The sequence below is a fragment of the Dermacentor andersoni genome, chromosome 7 (genome assembly GCF_023375885.2).
Source record: "Dermacentor andersoni chromosome 7, qqDerAnde1_hic_scaffold, whole genome shotgun sequence".
In the NCBI taxonomy this organism is placed as follows: Eukaryota; Metazoa; Arthropoda; class Arachnida; order Ixodida; family Ixodidae; genus Dermacentor; species Dermacentor andersoni.
Genome location: NC_092820.1, coordinates 93075128 through 93095418, shown reverse-complemented (window position 1 = coordinate 93095418; position 20291 = coordinate 93075128). Strand labels below are relative to the sequence as shown.

Genomic DNA, 20291 nt, shown 5'->3' with positions numbered 1-20291 from the left:
TCTTTGCGCCGTCGTTGTCGCCGTCTCTTCCGCATTTCATTCAGTATTTGTGTCGTGTTTATTTCTTTAAAACTCCTCGTTCTCTTATTCCCGGAGTCTCTGGCGCAACGCCCGTCTTTGTGAAAACCCGATACGCTCACTTTTATTTTTTTTTTCCCTCCTCTTTTCTTCCAACACGGCTCCGCTTCACCGTGGCGACGGACTAGAAATATACAAGCGCATAAAGAGCGTTACAGCCGGCTTAGCGGTGGTCGTCTAAGTTTAGGGACTTTTTCTTTTCCCCTTTCTTTATCGTTCTCTCGTTGGACCGGCTCTCTTGCGTAGACACACGACCTGCAGACGACGGCGTCGGAAACCCGATTCATTTCGGCGCCGGCGTTTGCTGCGCCGTGACCCTAGCTGCGCCACACGTCGTCGGATCTGTAGTCCCCGTGCCTGCGTTGTGCCGACGTCGGATATACATCTCTCGTCTTCATCATTGTTCCCCGTTATTGTTCTGGTTGCGTGCCTTCTGCGAGAAGCTGACGTCGCCGGTGCCGCGACATTAGTCACTCCAGGAGACGGTGACGCAATTAGCGCGGCTTCTGCGCCGCGCGAGATGTGAATGAATGGCTCCCGATTGCGGAGGACTGAGACCGAGAACGCAAGTGCATTTTACGTGCCCCCCCTCTCTCTATCCCTTTTTGTGGCCTCTTGTTTCTTCTCCTTCCTTTGACCTTATCTGGCAGGGACTCCGCAGTTTTTCTATTTGTGTTTGATCACCGTTATGCTGTGCCGCCGTGGTAAACACCTACAAGGTCTCTGCCAGGGACCTCTTGGCTAGAGACCTTGTGGAGGGTCATCTCGCGAAGCGAAACTCCGAAGTACCATTTCCGTTTAGCTGTCGCCTGGAGTGATGAGAGACGGAGGCACAGCACCTGATAATGTAAGACTGCGGCTTTACATTTCTTCGCGGATCGAGCGTTGCTTGTGCAGCCAAGCGTTACTGTAGTTCATTTCGGCGTAATTTTTGTAGATCTTGTGTCCATGTAGAAACAATAAGTAGTACTCACTGACCTGACCCTGGTGCAAGGGTGATGAATTGGCTGGCTAAAAGCGAGTGTTCTGGAATTGAGGACGTGTACACGTATAACGGTAGACGCCAAATTATCGTGCGCTATCTGTCCAGCGTGAAATAACCCACGTCTGGCTTTGTTTCTGCTAAAGACTTAAGGTTCTGCGCATGTGTGGCACCCGCAGATTCACTGAAGGTCGTACGCAAGCAGTTTGTGCTTGTTCTTTTAGAAACTATCTGCCCTGTCCTTACAATTACGGGGAAAAAGCTCTGAAGTTCTGTTCCGATTTTTTTTAACCTGCGTTCATTTTCTATACTGACAGTTTACGTGTGCTATGAAAGCAAAATGAATACAGAGATGGGCGCATGAACCAGCCTGATTTAATTGTTTGTCATCAACATTGGCAAATAGTTCGTGTCACCTCAGAACGTTCTTTTTTTATGTTTGTTTCTGATGACTCTTCCTTAATTGTCGTGTAACGTTGTTGGCCAACGGACATTTTGCTTATATTCCGTACCTTTATCTCAGTGACCTTTATCATTTACCAGTTCACTTATTATGCATGTTACATTGTTTTCTGCGTGGTTGATAAGGCCCCACGTGTTTTAGTCTTATCTTTATGGAGCAAGAGCTCATTCGTTCATTTACTTTGACTGCCTATTTCTCCTTCACAGCCTTAATTCTTACCCGGAAGATCAACAAGTTGGCAACAATGCAGCTTAGTAATTTTGCCAGCAGAAGAGAGCACGCAATATTTTTAGACCGCACTTCATTGATGCTTTTGGAAGTTGGTAATGCATAAAACATTGGACAGTACCAGACACTGCCAGTGTGACATGGCAATTGGGCTACTTTATGATCCTAATATGTTGAATTGGACATGTTCTATCGGGATACTAGACAATAACAGTGGAGGCATCATTATGGCCCTGTGGATTTTCGTCTAGGACGTCTAGAACGTCTCGGCTCCATGCATTTAAGCTTATCTCTGATTTGTCACTGATGGACAAAATGTACAGCTGAAGTTGTTATTCTAAAGGCTTTTTGGCCTGCTGAAGCTTCTGGCACAATCGTCTGAATGTATAACTGGGTTGTGGTAAATACAGTTTCATTACTCTCGTGAACATATGAGAACAAGAAAAGTTAGGCGCCTTTTGTAGTGACTTCCCTCTCCCCCTTTCAGTTTTCTCGCTAGATCCTTGGCCGGCGAGAAATTAAGCTTGTATAATTATTCAGCACCCCTACATTAATCAAGACATACTACCACGGTCAGAGGGAGTGCGAACGTGTTAGGCCTAAACCGAACATCTTATTTTCACTGTCACCCTTTCACATGTTGTCATGATTTTGGCTTGTGCACTTAGTGTGAGGCCTCTACCATCATTGGCGTCGGATTCTCAGTGGTACGAGATCGCACTCTCGTGTTATTAAGTCAGTGTTCAATTTTTGGGACTCCCTAGGGGCCGCAATAGCGTGCGAAACATCGAAGTCCAAGAAAATGAATACATTCCTTTTACTGCCCTTAAATTACCACAGCCGTGTCCAAAATAGCTGTGAAGGCCTGCACTGATTATGCGTCTCCGTCCTCGTACTGTGACAGGAGACGGTGAGTGCGCGCATGTATATTTCAGGTACGCGTACTACGTCCCGTGACAGTGGCCCCTTTATACTCTTCGTATGCTTCACTACAATATATTGCGTATGCTTGACCGCATGACGCGACTGTATTGCGGCGAAGCTGACTTTTATGAACGGCTGAATGTGGGGCGGTCTCACAATCGGCATATTTACTGGCGTTTACTCAACTGCCGTCACTCGGCGTCGACGCTGACAGGAAGAAGCGTCGACGTCTGGACAAGCCGGATCTCGCCGCCGCCGCCGGAAGTGACGCGATGAACGAAAACCAATCAGCGTGTGGCCGCGGCTACGCTGCTGGTAACTTTTGCAATCGACTTCCACCATGGAGGAAAGAAACAAAAATAGGAGAGGCCCTGACGTCACGTTTTCGTAGCCGGAAATGCGGTCATATTGGTGGAAGTTCGGAAACGACAAAAAGCGGAGACGTACAAAGACAATGTTTAATTTCATTTTATTTCCTTAAAGACACCGTAGTAGGGGTATTACATAATGGGTGGGAATACAACATATAAAAACAAGTGTTATAATGCATTCAATTCTGTAAATAAAAAGTTGTTACATCTTGAACAAATTGGGAAGAGCAGGTGATGGCAGCGATTTGATGAGGAAGGCCATTCCAGTCTTTAGATGCTCGGTAGAAAAATAAGGCTAAAATATATATTTGTGCGTGAATGTGGTTGTGCTGCCTGCTGGGGATGGCCAATGCGTCGTGACCAGCGTGTTGGGGGAACAACGTATGGTGGTCGATTAAGCATCCAATAGTAGAGCCTGTGGAAGAGGGAAAGGGTGGCAATGCGGCGACGAAGGAATAGAAGCGATAAGGAAGATTCTTTTTTTAAAGATGATATGCTGACGTAAGAGTGTGTGGAATGAATATACCTGGTGGTGAGATTTTGAACTGCCTTGAAGGGCATTAGTGAGGTATGCTTGATCCGGATCCCAGGTGGCAGATGTGTATTCGGGTTTCCTTCTTACCAATGATCTATAGGCTAACAGTTTTACATGCAATGGAGCGTGGCGAAGGTGACGTTTTAAAAATCCCAATGTCTTCTTAGCCCATGAAATAACATTAGTAACATGCGCATTCCAGGTTAGATCATTAGCCAAGGTGATACCTAGGTATTTGTAGAATTCCACTGATTCCACGGTGACGTCACCAATCCGATAAGAAGAGCGAAGAGCGTGATGACGACGGGTAAACGAGACAAGTTTGCATTTATTAGAGTTGAGTGTCATCAGGCAAACATCATACCATTCTTGTACCCGGTTAAGGTCGGATTGAAGAGTTATTTGGTCAGTGATGGTATTGACTGTGCGCTAAATAACGCAGTCATCGGCAAACATACGTATATGGCAGGACACGTGCAAGGGTAAGTTGTTAATGTAAATGTTCTCAATAAGGGGTCAGAAAATTTGGTAGTGGGAATGCATCGCGCATTTTGTCTTACTGTTTCTTTCTTTTTTAACCAAGGTGGGACATTAGGCAGTATACGAGCAAGAGCTTGGTGGCGCAACCCACTGCCCCGTTCCAAAGGGGACGCTCATAACATCCATCTATCCAGCTTACTTTCTTGCTCGCTTTGCTGGCGCTTTTATGGGCAAGCTTGACGGAGGCGCTTTATTCTGATGCATATATGCCGTTCGCCTGCTTACAGGGGGGTGTACAGTACAGTGGGGTGGGGCCTCTCCTACGCTAGCCACCCTGCCTATGCTTTCCTTCCTCCATCACAGCAACTAATTCGCATGTGCGCCACCGCAGGGCGCCTGTGTCGTTGTCGGCGTGGTGACGCCATCTGTGAAAGCAGCTGCTCGTATCCTCGTGTGCGCGGCATTGAATATTTCTTTTTTGCCGTGGAACTCGAAATAACGCACAAAAACATAAATCAGTAATGTTTCTTATGGCTCACTTGAATGACTACACATTGTAGCCTCTCCGTGCCCCTTTGGAACCCAGCAGGGACTTTTCAATAAAGATGTTTTATCGCTTTCTCTCCAGGTTAAATCCATTTGGCTACATTGCATAACGTAATGCTTGGCTGGTGTGCGTGCTTCTCGTGGGGATAGAGAGTTCTAAAAACCAGACAGTAGAGGGCTTCAAGGTCCAAAATTTCGGATGTCCTTACACATTGGTTATGTGGGCTACATAACCACAAAGGCATGCGGATTATTGGGCATGTCCGAAAAATCGGTCGTTGACTCGACCCATAAGAGGTGTTGTACTTCATAATTTCCCTTTTATGTTCCATTTTTCGAATTAGCCGTACATGACAGCGTCGTTGTTCTGCTACCATCTTTCCATCCCCTATTTATTTGGGATATATTACCTCCTCTGAAGAATGAATCCCACATTTTCTTCTCACGGTCATCTGTGTATTCTGCGGGATGAAAATTGTTATGAAGCGAAGTCGTGCCACTCAGTGGGCCAGAGGGGAGGTGTATTAAAGGTGGGGGGGTGGTGTTTTCTAGCAATCGCTTTTAGGAACATTTTAACTAAATTTTGTCCAACTAGCGCCAGGTGCATTGGCATCTACTGGTGAAAGTGTTATTGGCACAATGCCAAACACCGTGTCGTAGCACAAGGCTAGGGACCCTGTTTCTTGTAGATGCCAACATATCCAGTGCTCAGTTAAAGGCTAGCGGTCCCTGTTGTCTATGAGACAGGTGACAGGCACCCTAGCCGTCCTACGCGTGGTTGCTATCTGCACAGCTTTGCTGAATTGGGGCAAAGCTGTCATGGAAGTCCACTCTCCATTCTTAACAAAGTGGGCTCAAGTGAGATTTCGTTGAAGTGTGCCTTTTAACTCTACGGAGGGGGCTGGGAGTGTTCCTCCAATCCCCTCGTGATGACACAATGTCTTTAACTCGAACCCCGTGTCAGTGTTTTGTGATTTCAAGAAGCTGTCAAGCATGCCGCATAAGTGAGCACTGCTTAAACTCCCGCATTGGTGCTGTTCTCGTGACAGGGCCGACAGCAGTACTACCACCGGCGCCAGTGCCAGCTGCCTCAGCAGCCGGGGGGGAGGCCCATCGAGTGACAGCTCCTCCGGGCCCTCGTCGCCCCACCAGGAGGAGCCCGACCCGCTGAGCGACCGCCTGCTGCTCGGACCACACATCGATGAGTCACAGGGAGGACACCCGGTCAAGTTTGGCGAGCTCGTGCTGCTAGGGTGAGTGCGCGGCTCCTAGAGCCACGTGCACCTTGTTTACAAAAAAATGGTATACCATCTCGAGCAACACGAAAGGGAACACCTAGTCTTTAACGCGAAGCATTCTTCTCCGAGTGCAGCCACTTTTTTGGATGCATGCAAGTAGGCGGACGAGGAGCGGATTATCTCGCTGTTTTGGTGGGCCAATCCCAGTGATAGTGTAGCCTATCTCGCCATTTTCATGAGCTCATCCGGATGACAGTGCAGTCTTAAAATTATGCGCTACTACAGGGTGACTGTGTATGTGCTGCTGGGTTTTAGTTTTCTTTCAATCTGATGTCTTTAGAAAAATTCTGTCTTACTTATTATGTATATAAACACTACAGCATGTAATCTCTCCATAACTGATGCTATGCAACAGTTATATTATTTATATAATAATTCTCTACTAATCAGGAATTCATAATTATGTAGACGTCAACTGTAGGTGAGCCTGCCAAGTTTTTCTTTTTTTTTTTGTTCACAATGCCAAAACAACTCGACACCTATGCTGAGCATAAGCATTCCACATGGCAAAATGTTCAGCGGAAAAGCTACTTATTGCTTGTTTCATGTGCCTGGTTGAAATCTGAATGTCGGAAAAAATTTTTGCTCGGAAAAAAGTTTGGTGTTTCTTCTCCCATTTCTTGCTGCAGTACATCACTGTAATGGATAATCTCTTGTGCACTAGCATTCTAACAATACTGTGGTGTGTTACACTAAGCTCTATATACAGTAGCACCCAGCCACCTGTGCTTACGAGGGTGAAAGCACATGACCAAGCATTGCCACAGTCAACCGGCATGTGGGATTACTTTGCATCATCTCCAGGGTTGCCAACTTTATTTTGCAATAGGTTGGGATAGGGTGATGGAGGAAGCTCTTTGACCTTTCTTATTGCCATGCTGCATTCTGCAAGCCTCCTTAAGCCTTTAGGACTTATGGGATAAAGGACGCTTTTTTTCACATGCAATTGGTTCTGGTATCACATAAAGCAAGACCATGCAAAAAATTTGTCAGAAAGGCGAATTTTACTGAAGAAAAGAAATTGTTTGCACTGTAATGAAATTTGGCTTCACTGCAGATAAGTGTCTATGCTCCTAACCTCACCCTTCAACAGCTCCTTGCACATCTAACGTTTAACAACAAGCACAAAATAAAGGCGCGCCATCTGGATGAAGTGCGGAGCAATACAGGAGCTCAAATCATGTTCAAGCCTGCACGAAAAACCAAAACAGAAGTGCTGGATGAGCTGGTCTTGCCATGTGTCATTATCGCAAGTTTGCGCTTAACAAACTGTGCTCGTCTTCTGCTCTTAAAGGGTTAATGGTAGTAGAAATTGCTGCAAATCAGGTCAAAGGTCATCTTGTCTTTAAGCTCCGTCATGGCATGTTCCACGTTCGTTTCATTGTGTCACCTCAGAATGAGCTTTTCACAGCAGTGACTATACTAGGGTTATGGCCGTATTTCAATCCTTTGCATCTTCGCGGATGCTATCCTACTTAGCTCAATCAGCCATTGCAAATCCTTTCTTGAGCCCACATATCACATTGCGAGTAGCACGCCACCATCCCTACCCACCTATATTTATGAAAAGAGCTGCTGCACATTTCTCTCAATAAAGCTGTTGAGGCATTTCTCGTTTTACAATGTACATTTGAACCTCGATGCAATGTGGATATAGTAAATTCTCTGAAATAATGAACTATGTATAGAATGATTATTGTTAATACCAGGCTGTAATGAATATATAACGCTTTTGAGAATATATAACGCTTTTGAATATATAACGCTTTTACATAATGAGTTCCACTCATTATGTAACTGCGAGCTGGTGTTAAAAGGAAGTGCCAGGGAGATGTCTAAAATTTCTGCTTTTTCTTTGTGTGTGTGTGTGTGTGTGTGTGTGTGTGTGTGCAGGTACAATGGGTCTTTACCCCATGGCGAGAAAGGTAGGCGGCGGAGCAAATTCTTCCTGTACAGGCGGCCCTTCCCCAATGGCATCAAGAAGTCCAAGCATTACATCGTCAAGACACCGCAGTCTTCAAAGGCAGGTCTCTCCTCATGCTCTGCACAGCTTCCGGCAAAAGCAGCGACACTGTGCTCCGGCTTTCATAACACTGTGCAAGCCGGTGGTTGCCTTAGCTGCATCTGTAGAGTTTCTCGCCCCGGAGAGAAAACGGGGAAAACTGGTGCTGCCATGCTGTTGCATGCATGGGAATGCTTGGAAGTGGTGTCTTCGGACTGACATATTTCTTGGATAGCAAGGGTGCTGTGATGTTGCCTCTTGCTAGCAACATTCTGTCTCTCGCAATGGGTCATTCTTTACTAAAACAGCATGTAAAAAAAAGCAATTTCCCCCCCTTTATTCCTACATAAAAAGACTTTATAATGGGTGTGGGAATATTTCAAATGTTGAATCAAATAGTCATTGATATTTTATTCATGCTTGATTCGACAATCAGCTATTTGAAGTTGTCAAATATTAATTCTGTTTGAATACTGTGAGGGACAAGAATATGTTTGCGTTCTACAGAGAGGAAGAATGATGCTAATGCAGGTTCTTTCAAATTGATTCTGCTCTAGGGAAACTGCTGTTGTTGTTGCACAGTCAAACCAGATTGTGAACAAACCCCTGGAGGTGAGGCCACTTCTGCTGGAAGATAGATCACTCCTGAACAATAGCTTCTAGTTGCTCAATAAGCAAGTGTGGCCTTAGGCAGCCTATGAATTTATCTTGATTTGGGAAAAGCACATTGCAATAAAACATCATTAATTAGAATCTCACAGGACTGGAAACACTGTCTGAATAGCAGAATGTTGAAATATTGAATGTATCAAGAAAATAATAAACAAATGCTTGCTACTTCAAATGACTTTATTATTGTGGTAGCAATTATAAAGACGCTCCAGGCAAATTTTCATCATCAGCGTGATTTTTCCATGAACACTCCCAAGTGAGAAATGGTCCTAACGCACCATGTGGTAGTGTTTGCTGTAGGCGCAAGGGAAAGCCTGAGAGGGTGAGCCAAGAAGGATGGTGGCTTGATGGGCGCCGTCTTCCCGCTCACTCAGTGTTGTATGTGAAAGGTGGGGTGGAGGAGGCTAGAGGAGGGTGGGTAGGAGCATGTACTGAGTGGCAGGAGGTAAGGCAGGTGAGCGCAGTAGTCTTGCCGTTGCCGCGAATGGCGCAGCTGAGCGCCATGCGCAGATTACCTTCGAGATAGGGAGGCCCTGTCTTGGAGGTAATCTGGGGCAGGCACAAAGACTACAAAGGCCGAGATGGCCTGTGGCTTTATGTGCTGCTATTCTCAACATCTTGTGACTCATTAGCGTTTGCAGTGGCGAGGACCTCGCAGGTTTCCTCAGTGTGCCCACTGCGCGGGACTCGAGTGTTCATCCGAATAGACATACTTTTCACTACTGCGGACACATCCCGATTACTTTTTTAGCCACTTAACCAGTAGGCAACGAATTGTCCGTTCGTGGTGATGTTGCCGGTGGGCTTCGTGGCCCGCATGCTACCTGTGGTAGAAATGTGCTCATCCTTGATGGCTTCCGCTGGGTTTGTGATATTGTACCCGCCTTATGCCGAGTCAAAACGGAACCAGTGCTTGCCACAACTGCTGCGCGCAAACCCATGGTTGCTATCGACACGGTCATAGGTGGCGGCGAGGCCATAGTTTTGGAGGTGCTGTGAGGACCCAGCCAATACGAGTCATGCTCAGCAGTAGTGCGAAGTGTTGTAGTGCTCCTGTTGGTTGCATATGGTTCCTGTGGATTGCTATGGTTATGCTGACTCTGCCGCTTAGTTTCTGTTGGATGGTGCTGCCGCTTTTGCTCCTTCGAGTCGCATGTCTGCAGGGCTGCGGGCTTGGCATGTTTCGAGGGTCATCCAATTTAACCGGTGTGTGGCCAGTTGCCTGAATTCACGAGAGTTTGACACTCATAAATAGTGAATGGGATTGTTTGGACCGGAGGGCAGGTCCGTATGGAATTTTCCAAAATAATGAGGGTTGGATTAACAAGGTTTTACATTATTTTGCCATTCTCACCATGCTTGGATTCCTTTAGAACACTGTGCAGTTGTGTAGCGTTGCACTTAGCTTCTCCAACATGAACTGCTGTACCATGTGCATCTCATGATGTACTTTTCCTTTCTTTCATTACTGTTATTGTCGTGGTGCACAAGATATGATCACTTTTCTTCTGTTTCTTATTTACAAGCCTTCCAATTGACCTGTGTAAATGTAGTGTAAATCAGACTTTTGCTCTTAATGGGTCGACCAAATCTTTCTATTTCACTTCATTTAAAGGTTACCTGAAACGGTTCGGAAAAGTTTTGTAGACGCGTAGGGTACAGCTACAGTAAAACGAAGAGAGCCGTGGACGATTACAAGTTACTCTCCTCCCTAGCCATGCTTTTTTTCTCAAGTCGTTCGCCGAGTGATCGGGGCTAAGCTCCGCCTTGACTGGCTCTGTGTCATGAATGTGACGTTAAGTCGTCTACTTCCGGTTGTCTTGGAGCCAGCGTGTGAAGTCTCTCTGACCTCTTTGCTAGCCACCTCGCCATCGATTCCGAATGAGAGCGATTCAAGCAGCGTGCGTTACGAGCATTCTGTTGCAGCGCCAAGTATGTTGGGTGTTCTGGTAACTGCAGGTGAGCTGGACATTTTGACGGACGGGCAGAGGCATAAACTAAGATCTCTCCATACTACTACTGCTGTGATGAAGGGGCCTTAGCGTAAGCGTGAGTGGCCAGCATGGTGCAGCCACCTGGTGGTGCAGAGCTTAACCAAACAAACACAGAGCTAATATTCTTGTAACCAAGTGTAAAATGTTTTTAACATATAAAAAAATGCAGCAGATCTTGCGAGTTGGAATCTATACTGAAGCTTTGTGTAAGTGCGTAAAAAGTCGAAACACAAGTCCCCGTGTGCATGCAAATGTGCACGCACATAAACACATGCACACAAGTGCGAGTGCGTGCAAATTATGCCGAGCCTTTTGTTAAGCAGAATTTCTGATTACTAGTGAGTACGACGTACGCCTTGTACGCATCATGGTTTCAGAGGCAGCGTGCACATACGTACGTGGTGCAATTAGAATCCATTCTGTCCGCAGGAAGCGTTTTCTTCCTCGTTACCGTGCAGCCACGGGTGCACGAAAAGCACGGATATTTCTTGCTCCGTGACGAAAAGTCAGCTTTCTGGTTTGTTTGTTTCTTTTTCTTTTCCCCACACGGCTGGTACTGCCACAGATGCGTAGAGACCAGAGCCATCTGGTGATCTTTCATAGAACCCAGCGGCAGTGACGCTCGCCTCCTCCGCAGTGATTGGTTGGCCTATTCAGCGACAGAACAGCCACGCAGCTCCTATGGTGACAAAACCCAGCAATGTTTGCAAAGAAAAGCATTGTTTTTAAAAGACAATGTGTTCGTGATTACGCTAATGCTGAAAATTTACACCGGCAGCAAAGTAGAATAGACTTGGTTACTGCTATATGTGCTCTGTGCTTGCCTGGTCGAGGTCTGTGCCATCAGGTGGCTGCACCGTGCAGGTCGTTCACATTAGTGCCTCTGTTCACCCAGCAAAACATCTGCTTGCACTTACCCTAATACCGGGCATGCTAAAACTCTCTATTGTAGTAGTAGCAATTCTCTCACTTGAAGTGATGGCCACAAACATGTAGTTGCTGGCACCAATCAGATGCTGACAGCTCGATGCGGTGCAGCCTCTGCTCGCATGTTGCGTCGCAGAGGGACATGATGTCACAGCTTGACATGTCGCTGGTGGCTAGATTTGCAGCCCACAATGTAAGAAGGGCAATCCATGGTGCTTGAGAAAAGAAAGCTCGCAACCAACACTGAATGTGTAGCTCGCGTCAACTCTGAAAATGCTGTAACACAAACAGACGGCACTTGCTGTGTAGTGCAGTGATAAATTGTAGTCTGTTCGCTTTCTGTTACTCTTTTTCAATAGAAATGCGTTACCTACATTGCAACTATTATGAATAACATTTGTGCACCGTAAAGCTGGAAAAATTATCGATTACACAACCTCAATAGCCACTCGGATAGCTTGCCGAACTGACGTCAACTGGGCTACATATGTCAGTTGTGAGGGGGGTGGCTAAAAACTCGGGGAAGCGGCGCTGCTGTGATCGGTAGCAATAAACATTTTTAAAACCTTAAAATAAATTATGTGCTGTATGCGGAGAACTTAAATGTGTCACTTCATCAGGACGTACCCGAATAACTCGGCATGTTTGTACAATATAGTCAAAATTGTTTCAGGGTCCCTTTAAACATGGGGAATATTTGGTATTCCATTCAGTATTTGAAGGGCTTCTTTCTCTAATACTTGCATTTGATTTGAAAATTTCGCTATTCTAGCATCTATACTTTTTATTGAGCAATGAGAGCTTATGCTGGTTTATGCAATTATATCAAACGTGAACAGTACCGGCAGGCCACTAAAGTTGGAGGAAAGACTACACGGTCTGCACTCATGGTGGTGGGTTAGTTTGTCGTCTGTTTTTTTTTTTCTGCTTGTTGTATTGAATCTGAGCAAACATTAGGGAGTTTTACAAATAGGAGACTCAAAGATAGGGGAGGCGCACAAAAGAACCCAAGGAGAGGGCAAAAGAAATGCAAAAGGCGTACAAAGGATGTTGAAGACACCGCTTGGGGATGCTATTTCTAAAACTCCCTAATAAAGAAAGATGTATTACGGGCAAGCAAACAGCTTCATATAATGATTTTATTCTAGGAAAGCATTACATATGCAGAAATGACTGTTTAAGTCGAGCTACATTCAATACAAGCCTCGCACACCCATAACCCAGCATTCGCAAGGCAGCACAGCACCCGTTAAGAAACTTGCATAACCGGTGGCACCAGATTTCTCTCTTAAGTAATATTGTAGAAAACTCTACACCTGTGTATTCTTATGATGCTAAGGTGTGTTTCACTTGCACCTTGTGAACTGTGGATTGCTGACTTTTTGCGTACATCCCCCTTCCCTGAATGTTTCGCAGTCACTATGTGCCAGAATGTCACTGTAATCACCATTCTGCCTGTTGTAATAGTGCATAGGAGGCGTTTGCTTTTTTTGAATTTGACCTTGTGAGCTTGTTGCCACTTGTCAAGATGTTGACTGTTGACCTTCTGCGATGTGGCAGGCTGTGCTGGACAGCAAGCAGCACTCCATTTCGTACACGCTATCGCGGACGCAAGCGGTCATCGTGGAGTATGTGCTCGACGAGGAAACGGACCTGTTCCAGGTGGGCATGCTTTCTTTCTAAAAATTCATTTGCTCTGGCTTTGTGGTAGTTAGCAATGCAAAAGCTTCGTGGATATAAAGCTTTGTGGAAATAAAGGTGAATGGAAGTGCCAGTGCCAATTGTTGAAAAACAACTTTTTTTTCCTCTGTAACAAGAATGCTTGTGGAATGCATTGATAAGGAGAAAATTTCTAGTTAGCTGATGCTTAGTCAATGACGACGAGAATAGTATGAAAAAATGGAAAAGAAAAATGAAACAAACAAAAACATCTACTTACCTTCTCTTAGCTGCATTTCTTAAGGCTAAGGAGCTGCTTAGTTGACCGCACGCTTCAAGCTCTTCAGGTCACATTTCGAAGTTGACTTTCCCATTGTAATAACGTTGGTCGCCATCTGGCATGATGGTTAGCTGTGTCCGACTTCCACCAAAATTATTTGGCATGTGAAAGCCAAATGACACAAACTTGCTTTCCACCAGCATTTCTAGAGCCTAGGACTCAAAAAGGAGCCACGATGGCTGGGGGGAACCAACTAGCAAAGCAACAAAACAGTGGCACGGCTTGGTCGCTTGATCGAGGTTTATCTACCTTCACAATGGCAATGGAGATTTAAACAAGTCTGTTGTTGGTGGCTGTGGGCACATCATATCGTAATTGCTTATTGACACTCTCAAAAGAAAATATGTTGGACTGTTTGTTGATAGGGATTGTGCATGACATAGCTCCTATGCAAAGTTTGTTACTTTTAATGTTGAAAAGCCACCCCCAAACCCAGTTTTCAAGAAATTAAAGGAGCACATGCATATTCAAGGAGCTTTAACGGCCCTTGAATAACTTTTTTTTTTTTCATATTCAAGGATTTTCAAGGAGGTGTATGATTTGATGCTTGAATATTGCCAAATTGAATAGAGTAGTGCAGGTTCGAACAATCAGATTCATGAATTGAATATCTATTATTAGATCTTGCGAATATTCAGCGTAATTGGCGTAGAGACCTGCTCAGTGCCACATGTCATACGCGCAGACTCTCTTGCTCGATGCCGGGCAAGCAAGTAAGCGTCAAGTGTCTCACTTCATTGTTTGGACGCAAAAGCATTGTCGCGTGTTCTGCGGACAAGGCGACAAAATTAATGCTGTTCAACAGCTGTCTAGCTCTTACACCTGACCTTGGGACCGATCGCTGATGAGCAGAGTATGAACATATTAACAGCAAGCAGTTCGCGATGACTTGTGGCCCACTACCGCACCGGCCATCAGCAAATTTTTGTCATGGCCGCACTCCCTAGCTGTTGGGCCAAAATTGGCGCTGCTTGGTTGGGCATCAGCAACTAAATTTACAGTTTCGTGCCGAATTGATGCCAGTCTATAGTGGAATCTCTATAAACGGAAATCACTTAAAGGAAGCACCATCCTCATGGTTGGCTGGCTTTGTATTCATGCAATTGTATTCAGCTTTGTCTCTCGGTAAATGGAACTCCTGATAAACAGAACCAATTTCCCTGGTCCCTTCAGGTTCTGTTTAAAGGGAGTCCACTGTATTCGCAGCAGCCGTGTGATGTTCGGAAGGCTGAAACAGCCTTGCAAACGAAAACGAGTGCACAGAATGGCAACAAAGCTGCTCACAATTGGCTGCCATTTTTGCGACGCATTATAAAGGCGGCCTCCTTTTTTTTTCTGGTGCCATTCGTAGGGGTACATCGGTCTCTTTCTCTAGCTTCGAGTGTCCTGCCACAAGTCTGTAGCTTCGAATTTAAACTGCAGGAGCTTAAGTGTCGTGACTAGTGCACCGACTGCCCGGCTGCACACATTTGTCCGGACAGCAGATGTAGGGAAGGTTACCTCGTGAAAGTTAGTGGTAACCATTTTGATTTCAGAACTTTTTTTTTTTTTTCGGTGACAAAACGATGCTGCGGTCAACCCGCGCAGTACCAACGACGGCTATGCACGGAGCGGCGGTCGAGTCACGTGATGCGCGGTCCGCGTGGTCGTCTGTCGTGCAGATTGACCTTACAATAACCCAACTGCCTCAAAGATGGGAAAAGCCCTTCTGTATTCCAGTGGAAAACTGGAAAGCGGAGATTTCTATCCAATGAAAGGTTGCCATGGAACGCGTGGCCCGTCCGCGGCACGCCCCTTTTGCACAGAAAACAATGAAACGAGGTGCTCGTTAGCGCGGCATCGAGCACGAGCAAGTCCATGGCGCGTGCGACACAGCGCGAGCCTCTGTACCAAATATTCGAATAGTAGATGTTCGATTCGATTCAGTGATATTTGAGTATTCGCACACCCATAGTAAATACTGTCGAACCTCAATATAACAAACTTCTACTTGCAGCAAAAACAATTTGTTTAAAACCTCAAATGAACGAAATTCGCAATTTAGGAAAGCTTTCCCACATTAAAGACGACTTCGCAATTTCGCAGGGCATTCCTAGTGGATATTGTCATGTTTGTATAGACAAATTGCAAGAAGGTTGGGCCATAATAGTGCTGCTGTGAGCGCCGACGCGTGCGGTGCAGATCGCACAGAGAGCAGTGCATCGACGTGGCTCACGGTGTCCAAGGTTAGCGTTTGCTGCATCGTGCGGCACCGCAAGTCTTGGAAGCTATAGCTGACCGTGCTTAGCGCATGCAGCCGGCATCCACACATTAAAGCCGAAATTGTGAAAAGATACTAATATTCGCACTGTCAAAAAAAAAAAAAAAAAAAAAAAAGGAAAGGAGAAAATGTAGTCAGAGTTTTGCCAAAAAGCCAGAGCATTTATAGCGATGGCAAAGGGACAACTGCGTGAAGTACAGTTCGTAGCTTTACCGATGACAGATCTCATTCGATGACCGCAAACTCCCAGTCGCAACGTGAGTGAGTGCTTTGCACAGTGTTTTGGCAACTTGAGATTATGGACTGCCAACACGTTAGATACGCTAGCACAGCAAAATGCGTGCAAAGGCACCATCCATTTTGGCTTGCCATGGAGTGATTACCTCCAAGATACGGCGTGTGGCCTGCGCAGAACTGACGCGTGCACTAGGAGGTGAAGGCAGATAAGCGCGCGTTCCTGCCCCCCCCCCCCCCCCCCCGCCCGCTTCCCTCCCACCTCCTCCGTCATGAGTGCTTGATGATCACGTTACCGCATGTTTACACTCTCCCCATACCCTTTGCGCAGAAGGAATCCTCAGCTCTAGTATTTCTGCGAGCTGCCTGCCGGGGCAAGTTGTTTACCAACGCGGCAAATGGAGCAGCTGCGTTTCCTTCCAACTGCGTTCTGGCATGCGTGCTTTGACGGAGTTTTTTTGCTACTGGAACTTTTCACCAAGAAGGAAGCTTGAAATAACTCTTACCTCGGAGGATATCTTTTCAGTTATTTTTTACTAGATTCACTAGCTACACAGGCTCCAAGTGCATGCTCGAAATGACCAAGAACTTTGTTAAATAGAAACCGTGTCACGAAACTACTTCGTTAAATCGGGAAAAATACACGGTTTTCAATTCAACTAATATCGGAAAATGAAAATAGTTCGTCACAAAGTGAATTTCATTAAATCCAAGTTCTTTATGTCGAGGTTTGATTGTAGTGCTTTTATGGAGGCAGCGGTGTTTTCCACCTCTAATTTAGTCCAACCCATGGGATAAATTGATCGGTTTGGTTGCTCCCATTGGGGTCAAAATAACAGAAGTCGACTGTATTGCAATTGGCTTGTATGTCGGCTCTTTTCGAACAGTTCTAGAGTATGCATTTTTATTGTGAGCGCGTGCCTTGCCCTTCCTGGGTGACGAGTGTTGTTGTGTGCCCTCTGTTTCAGATTGGCCGCTCCTCGGAGAGTCCCATCGACTTTGTGGTGATGGACACGGTGGCCGGTGGGGACAACAAGGCGGGTGCCTGTAGGGTCGCCCAGAGCACCATCTCCCGCTTTGCCTGCCGCATCCTGTGCGAGCGCAACCGCTCGCACCGCTCGTGCGTGTTTGCCGCCGGATTCGACTCCTCCCGAAACATCTTCCTCGGGGTGAGTGGGACGCCATGCGGGGGTTGTCGCATTGCACGAGGGAACCACTGTCTTTTGCAGCCATCCTTTAGTCTTCAGCAGAAGGCTGGTTTGGGTTGTTTGGCGAATACTTGGGCGCAGACACAACACAGCGATTTTCGATGAGACTCAAACAGGTAGAAGACGCAATGGCAGATTTGGAATAAGAACAGAGTGGAATAGCTTTATACTATCGTGACCCTGGTGTCAAGATACTACAGGAGTAAAATTTATTATGTTAGCAGTGTTCAGCTTTTATAGTACACCTGCTTTTATTTGCAACACCAGCTTGGCAAGGACAGTTTACTCTAGAACTTTAACTATTCTTTTAGTCCATGGTAAGGAAGCACACAGAACAGACAAGTAAGAAAGCAGTCTGAGCACTAATGCAAATTTATAAAACTCATTTGTGAGCATGCAACTTACGGACTGCAGGTTAACGACACTTACTACAAAGAACCAAATTGAAGATATAACAGAAAGGTTATTTAAAAATATGTGGTTCAGCTACTGTCAGTATATAACATAAATGTTACAGTTGTAATGTTGCTACCTTTCTCCTGCAACAAGGCACACATTGGGCAGATAGGACACTAGCCTCAGTGTGTGCTTTCTATGTGATCATTGCTTAAAGCATTATAATAGCATCTCTAATTTGCGTTTGTCAGCAAATTGCTCGAAGTGAGGCTACATTTCAGTCTTTGAGCACCCTTTGGTTCTCTATGCCAGCAACAATACCTTAACCATGGAAATCGTGTCTTCATTAGTCAAGAACTTCCTCCTATCTGTCTCATCCATGTCTTTCTTGTGCTCTTCTTCAGCTTAACAATTTTGACCTGTGCCTAAGCTGTCCATCGACAGTCGTTGTTAGACTGCAAGCTTTCGCTTCTTCATCACACTTGAGTCGTGTTGATTTTCTGATAAGTTTTGGTTGTTGTTGTGGTCTTCTTTTCGTTCCTCTTGTTGAGGCACCCACCTGTTGTTTCTTTGATGGCATTGAATTTATGAGTAGCTTTGTGCTTTTCTGTTCTGGCTTCTAGCGGTGGACATTTGCTGCACAGCCAAGGTTTCTGCGCGGCTGCAACTGCCCTGTCATCGACGTATGGTGTATGTCACAAAAGTGTAGCTGATATTCTAGTAGTTGAAACAAAGAGGCTGAGATGATTCGAGCAGGTGACTGCTGGTCTGTGAAGAGTAACAGTGCAGATGCGAAGGGAGGGGAAAGGGGAAATGCATGTGAGTACGACATAGCATTAGGTGCATACCTACCAGCCCTCCTCGATTTTATGTAATGTTTACAAACTTGGGCTCATTCTACGATTTACAAATGTACCGCCAGGTATTGCAAAATATAAATTCTGTTTGCAAAAGAAAGTTCCGCTCGCCTGTCTGTGACCCTTCTGTCGTGCAAGTATATTCTGACGGTGAAAGCATGCCAGAGTAGTACAACTTGCTTGGAGCAAGTTGGTACACACAAGTTTCTGAAGCAGATAACAGGAAAGTTGCTGTAAAGATCTAAATACAAGGTGTTGCTTGCTAGATTTTGTTGTTCGAAGTTTTCTTCCACTTGTGTGCTGCGTCCAGAGGTTAATCGTAGCTTATTTAATAAAGTGTGTCTTCTGCTGAATGCTTCTGCTCAAGGCGAAGTTTTAAAAATGTGGGTTATCCCCCCTTTTCATTTGTGTTGGTTCCATTGGAGTTTTACAAATTTTAATGTTCACAGGCAGGCAGGTTCATTAGGTGCTGTGATGAAACTGGGAAGTTTGCATGCATAGAACGAAATTGGTTGGTGCAAGGCAAAGGTAATTGAAGGTCACCGAGAGAGGCCTTTGTCCTGCAGTGGACATAGGTTCGGCTAGCGATGACAGCCATGATCCGTCTGCAGTCCGTGGCTTGTTAAAAATCTGTCAGACCAGATAGGTAGGCCACTCACTGCATCATGTGTGAGCTCTTCCTCACCTGTTGTTTACCTTTTGTTGTCATGCAGGAGAAAGCGACCAAATGGCAGCAGGACGGTGAGATAGACGGCTTGACGACCAATGGCGTCCTCATCATGCACCCGCAAGGGTCTTTCTGCGGTGGTGCGACACCCGGAATCTGGCGCGAGGTGTCCGTCGGTGGCAACGTGTACGCCATCCGCGAGTCCCGATCGGCCCCCAAGAAGGGTGTCAGGGTGTGTATGGATTTTTGGGACTTGCGTCTTCCTTCTTTGTGTATGCATTATAAGTGGCTGCATAAATGTTTGTAATCTTCCATTTAAAAAAATCAGGTGCGCCAGAAGTAAGGAGTACAGTCGACTCCTGTTAATACGAAGTTCACAGGGACTGAAAAAAAATTTGAATTAAACATACTTCCAATCAAGCAAAAAGTAAAAAAAAAGAAAGAAAAAAAGGAAGCACCTTGATTAGTCTCGAATCCAAGTTCTTAGAAAAAGTAGTCTCCCTTATTCGCCTTCTTTTGCTTGTTAAATCTATCTGTGGAATGCAAGTTTTTCAAGCAGTAGACGTGTCCAAGTGCTCCATGTTATTTTCACCAGCAAGAAACCACTGTGCCAGTGCGAGGCCCGCTGTTACATCAGCAGCCCTTGGCTGCGGCTCGTTTTCAATATTGTCGGTAATGTCGCTCTCACGAAGAGATTCACGGAGCCAAACAAGCTGCACAATTTCACTGTCCACCAGTGAATCGCATGTTTCAACTGTGCCGTCCATAGTGACGAACTCTTCAAAACTAATGTCACCAAGAGCGTCGCCAAAACTACTGTCGCTGCTCTCTTGTTTGTGCTTCCCCCAGCAGGCAGGTAGGAGCATCCGCTGAAGCAGTAGGCAATGGTCTCTTCTTTCACGCAGCATCAAGCTCGTTCTAGCATGTGGATGCAACTGAGTAGCTTGTATTGTGAGGAGTTGTCCACACACAAAATCATGCACTCGACGAGATGCTGCCTGTACAACACCTTTACATCTTTCATTATGCCCTGGTTCATGGGATTCAACACTGACGTCATGTTTGCAGGCAAGTATGCTAGACGAACAGCACTCAAGGCTGACATGTTCATGTGGACACTGCACTGGTCCGCAAGGAACGGCACCTTGCAGTTCGATGACCCGAACTTGC

General features: G+C 45.7%; 1 protein-coding gene across 5 annotated transcripts in view; it reads left to right on the top strand.

Annotated features, from left to right (window-relative positions):
* Positions 1-20291, top strand: part of Pli (E3 ubiquitin-protein ligase pellino) — a 119939-nt gene that overhangs the window by 78342 nt on the left and 21306 nt on the right. For 3 of the 5 annotated variants that reach the window (XM_055072687.2, XM_055072685.2, XM_055072688.2), the window contains exons 2-7: positions 5657-5860; positions 7799-7928; positions 12340-12390; positions 13061-13162; positions 16962-17162; positions 19168-19353. In XM_055072687.2, the coding sequence (XP_054928662.1) occupies positions 5657-5860; positions 7799-7928; positions 12340-12390; positions 13061-13162; positions 16962-17162; positions 19168-19353 (874 nt within the window). Of the gene's footprint in view, positions 1-762; positions 926-5656; positions 5861-7798; positions 7929-12339; positions 12391-13060; positions 13163-16961; positions 17163-19167; positions 19354-20291 lie in introns of those variants that run through there. The other 2 variants (XM_055072689.2, XM_050181354.3) reach the window with 2 other exon arrangements.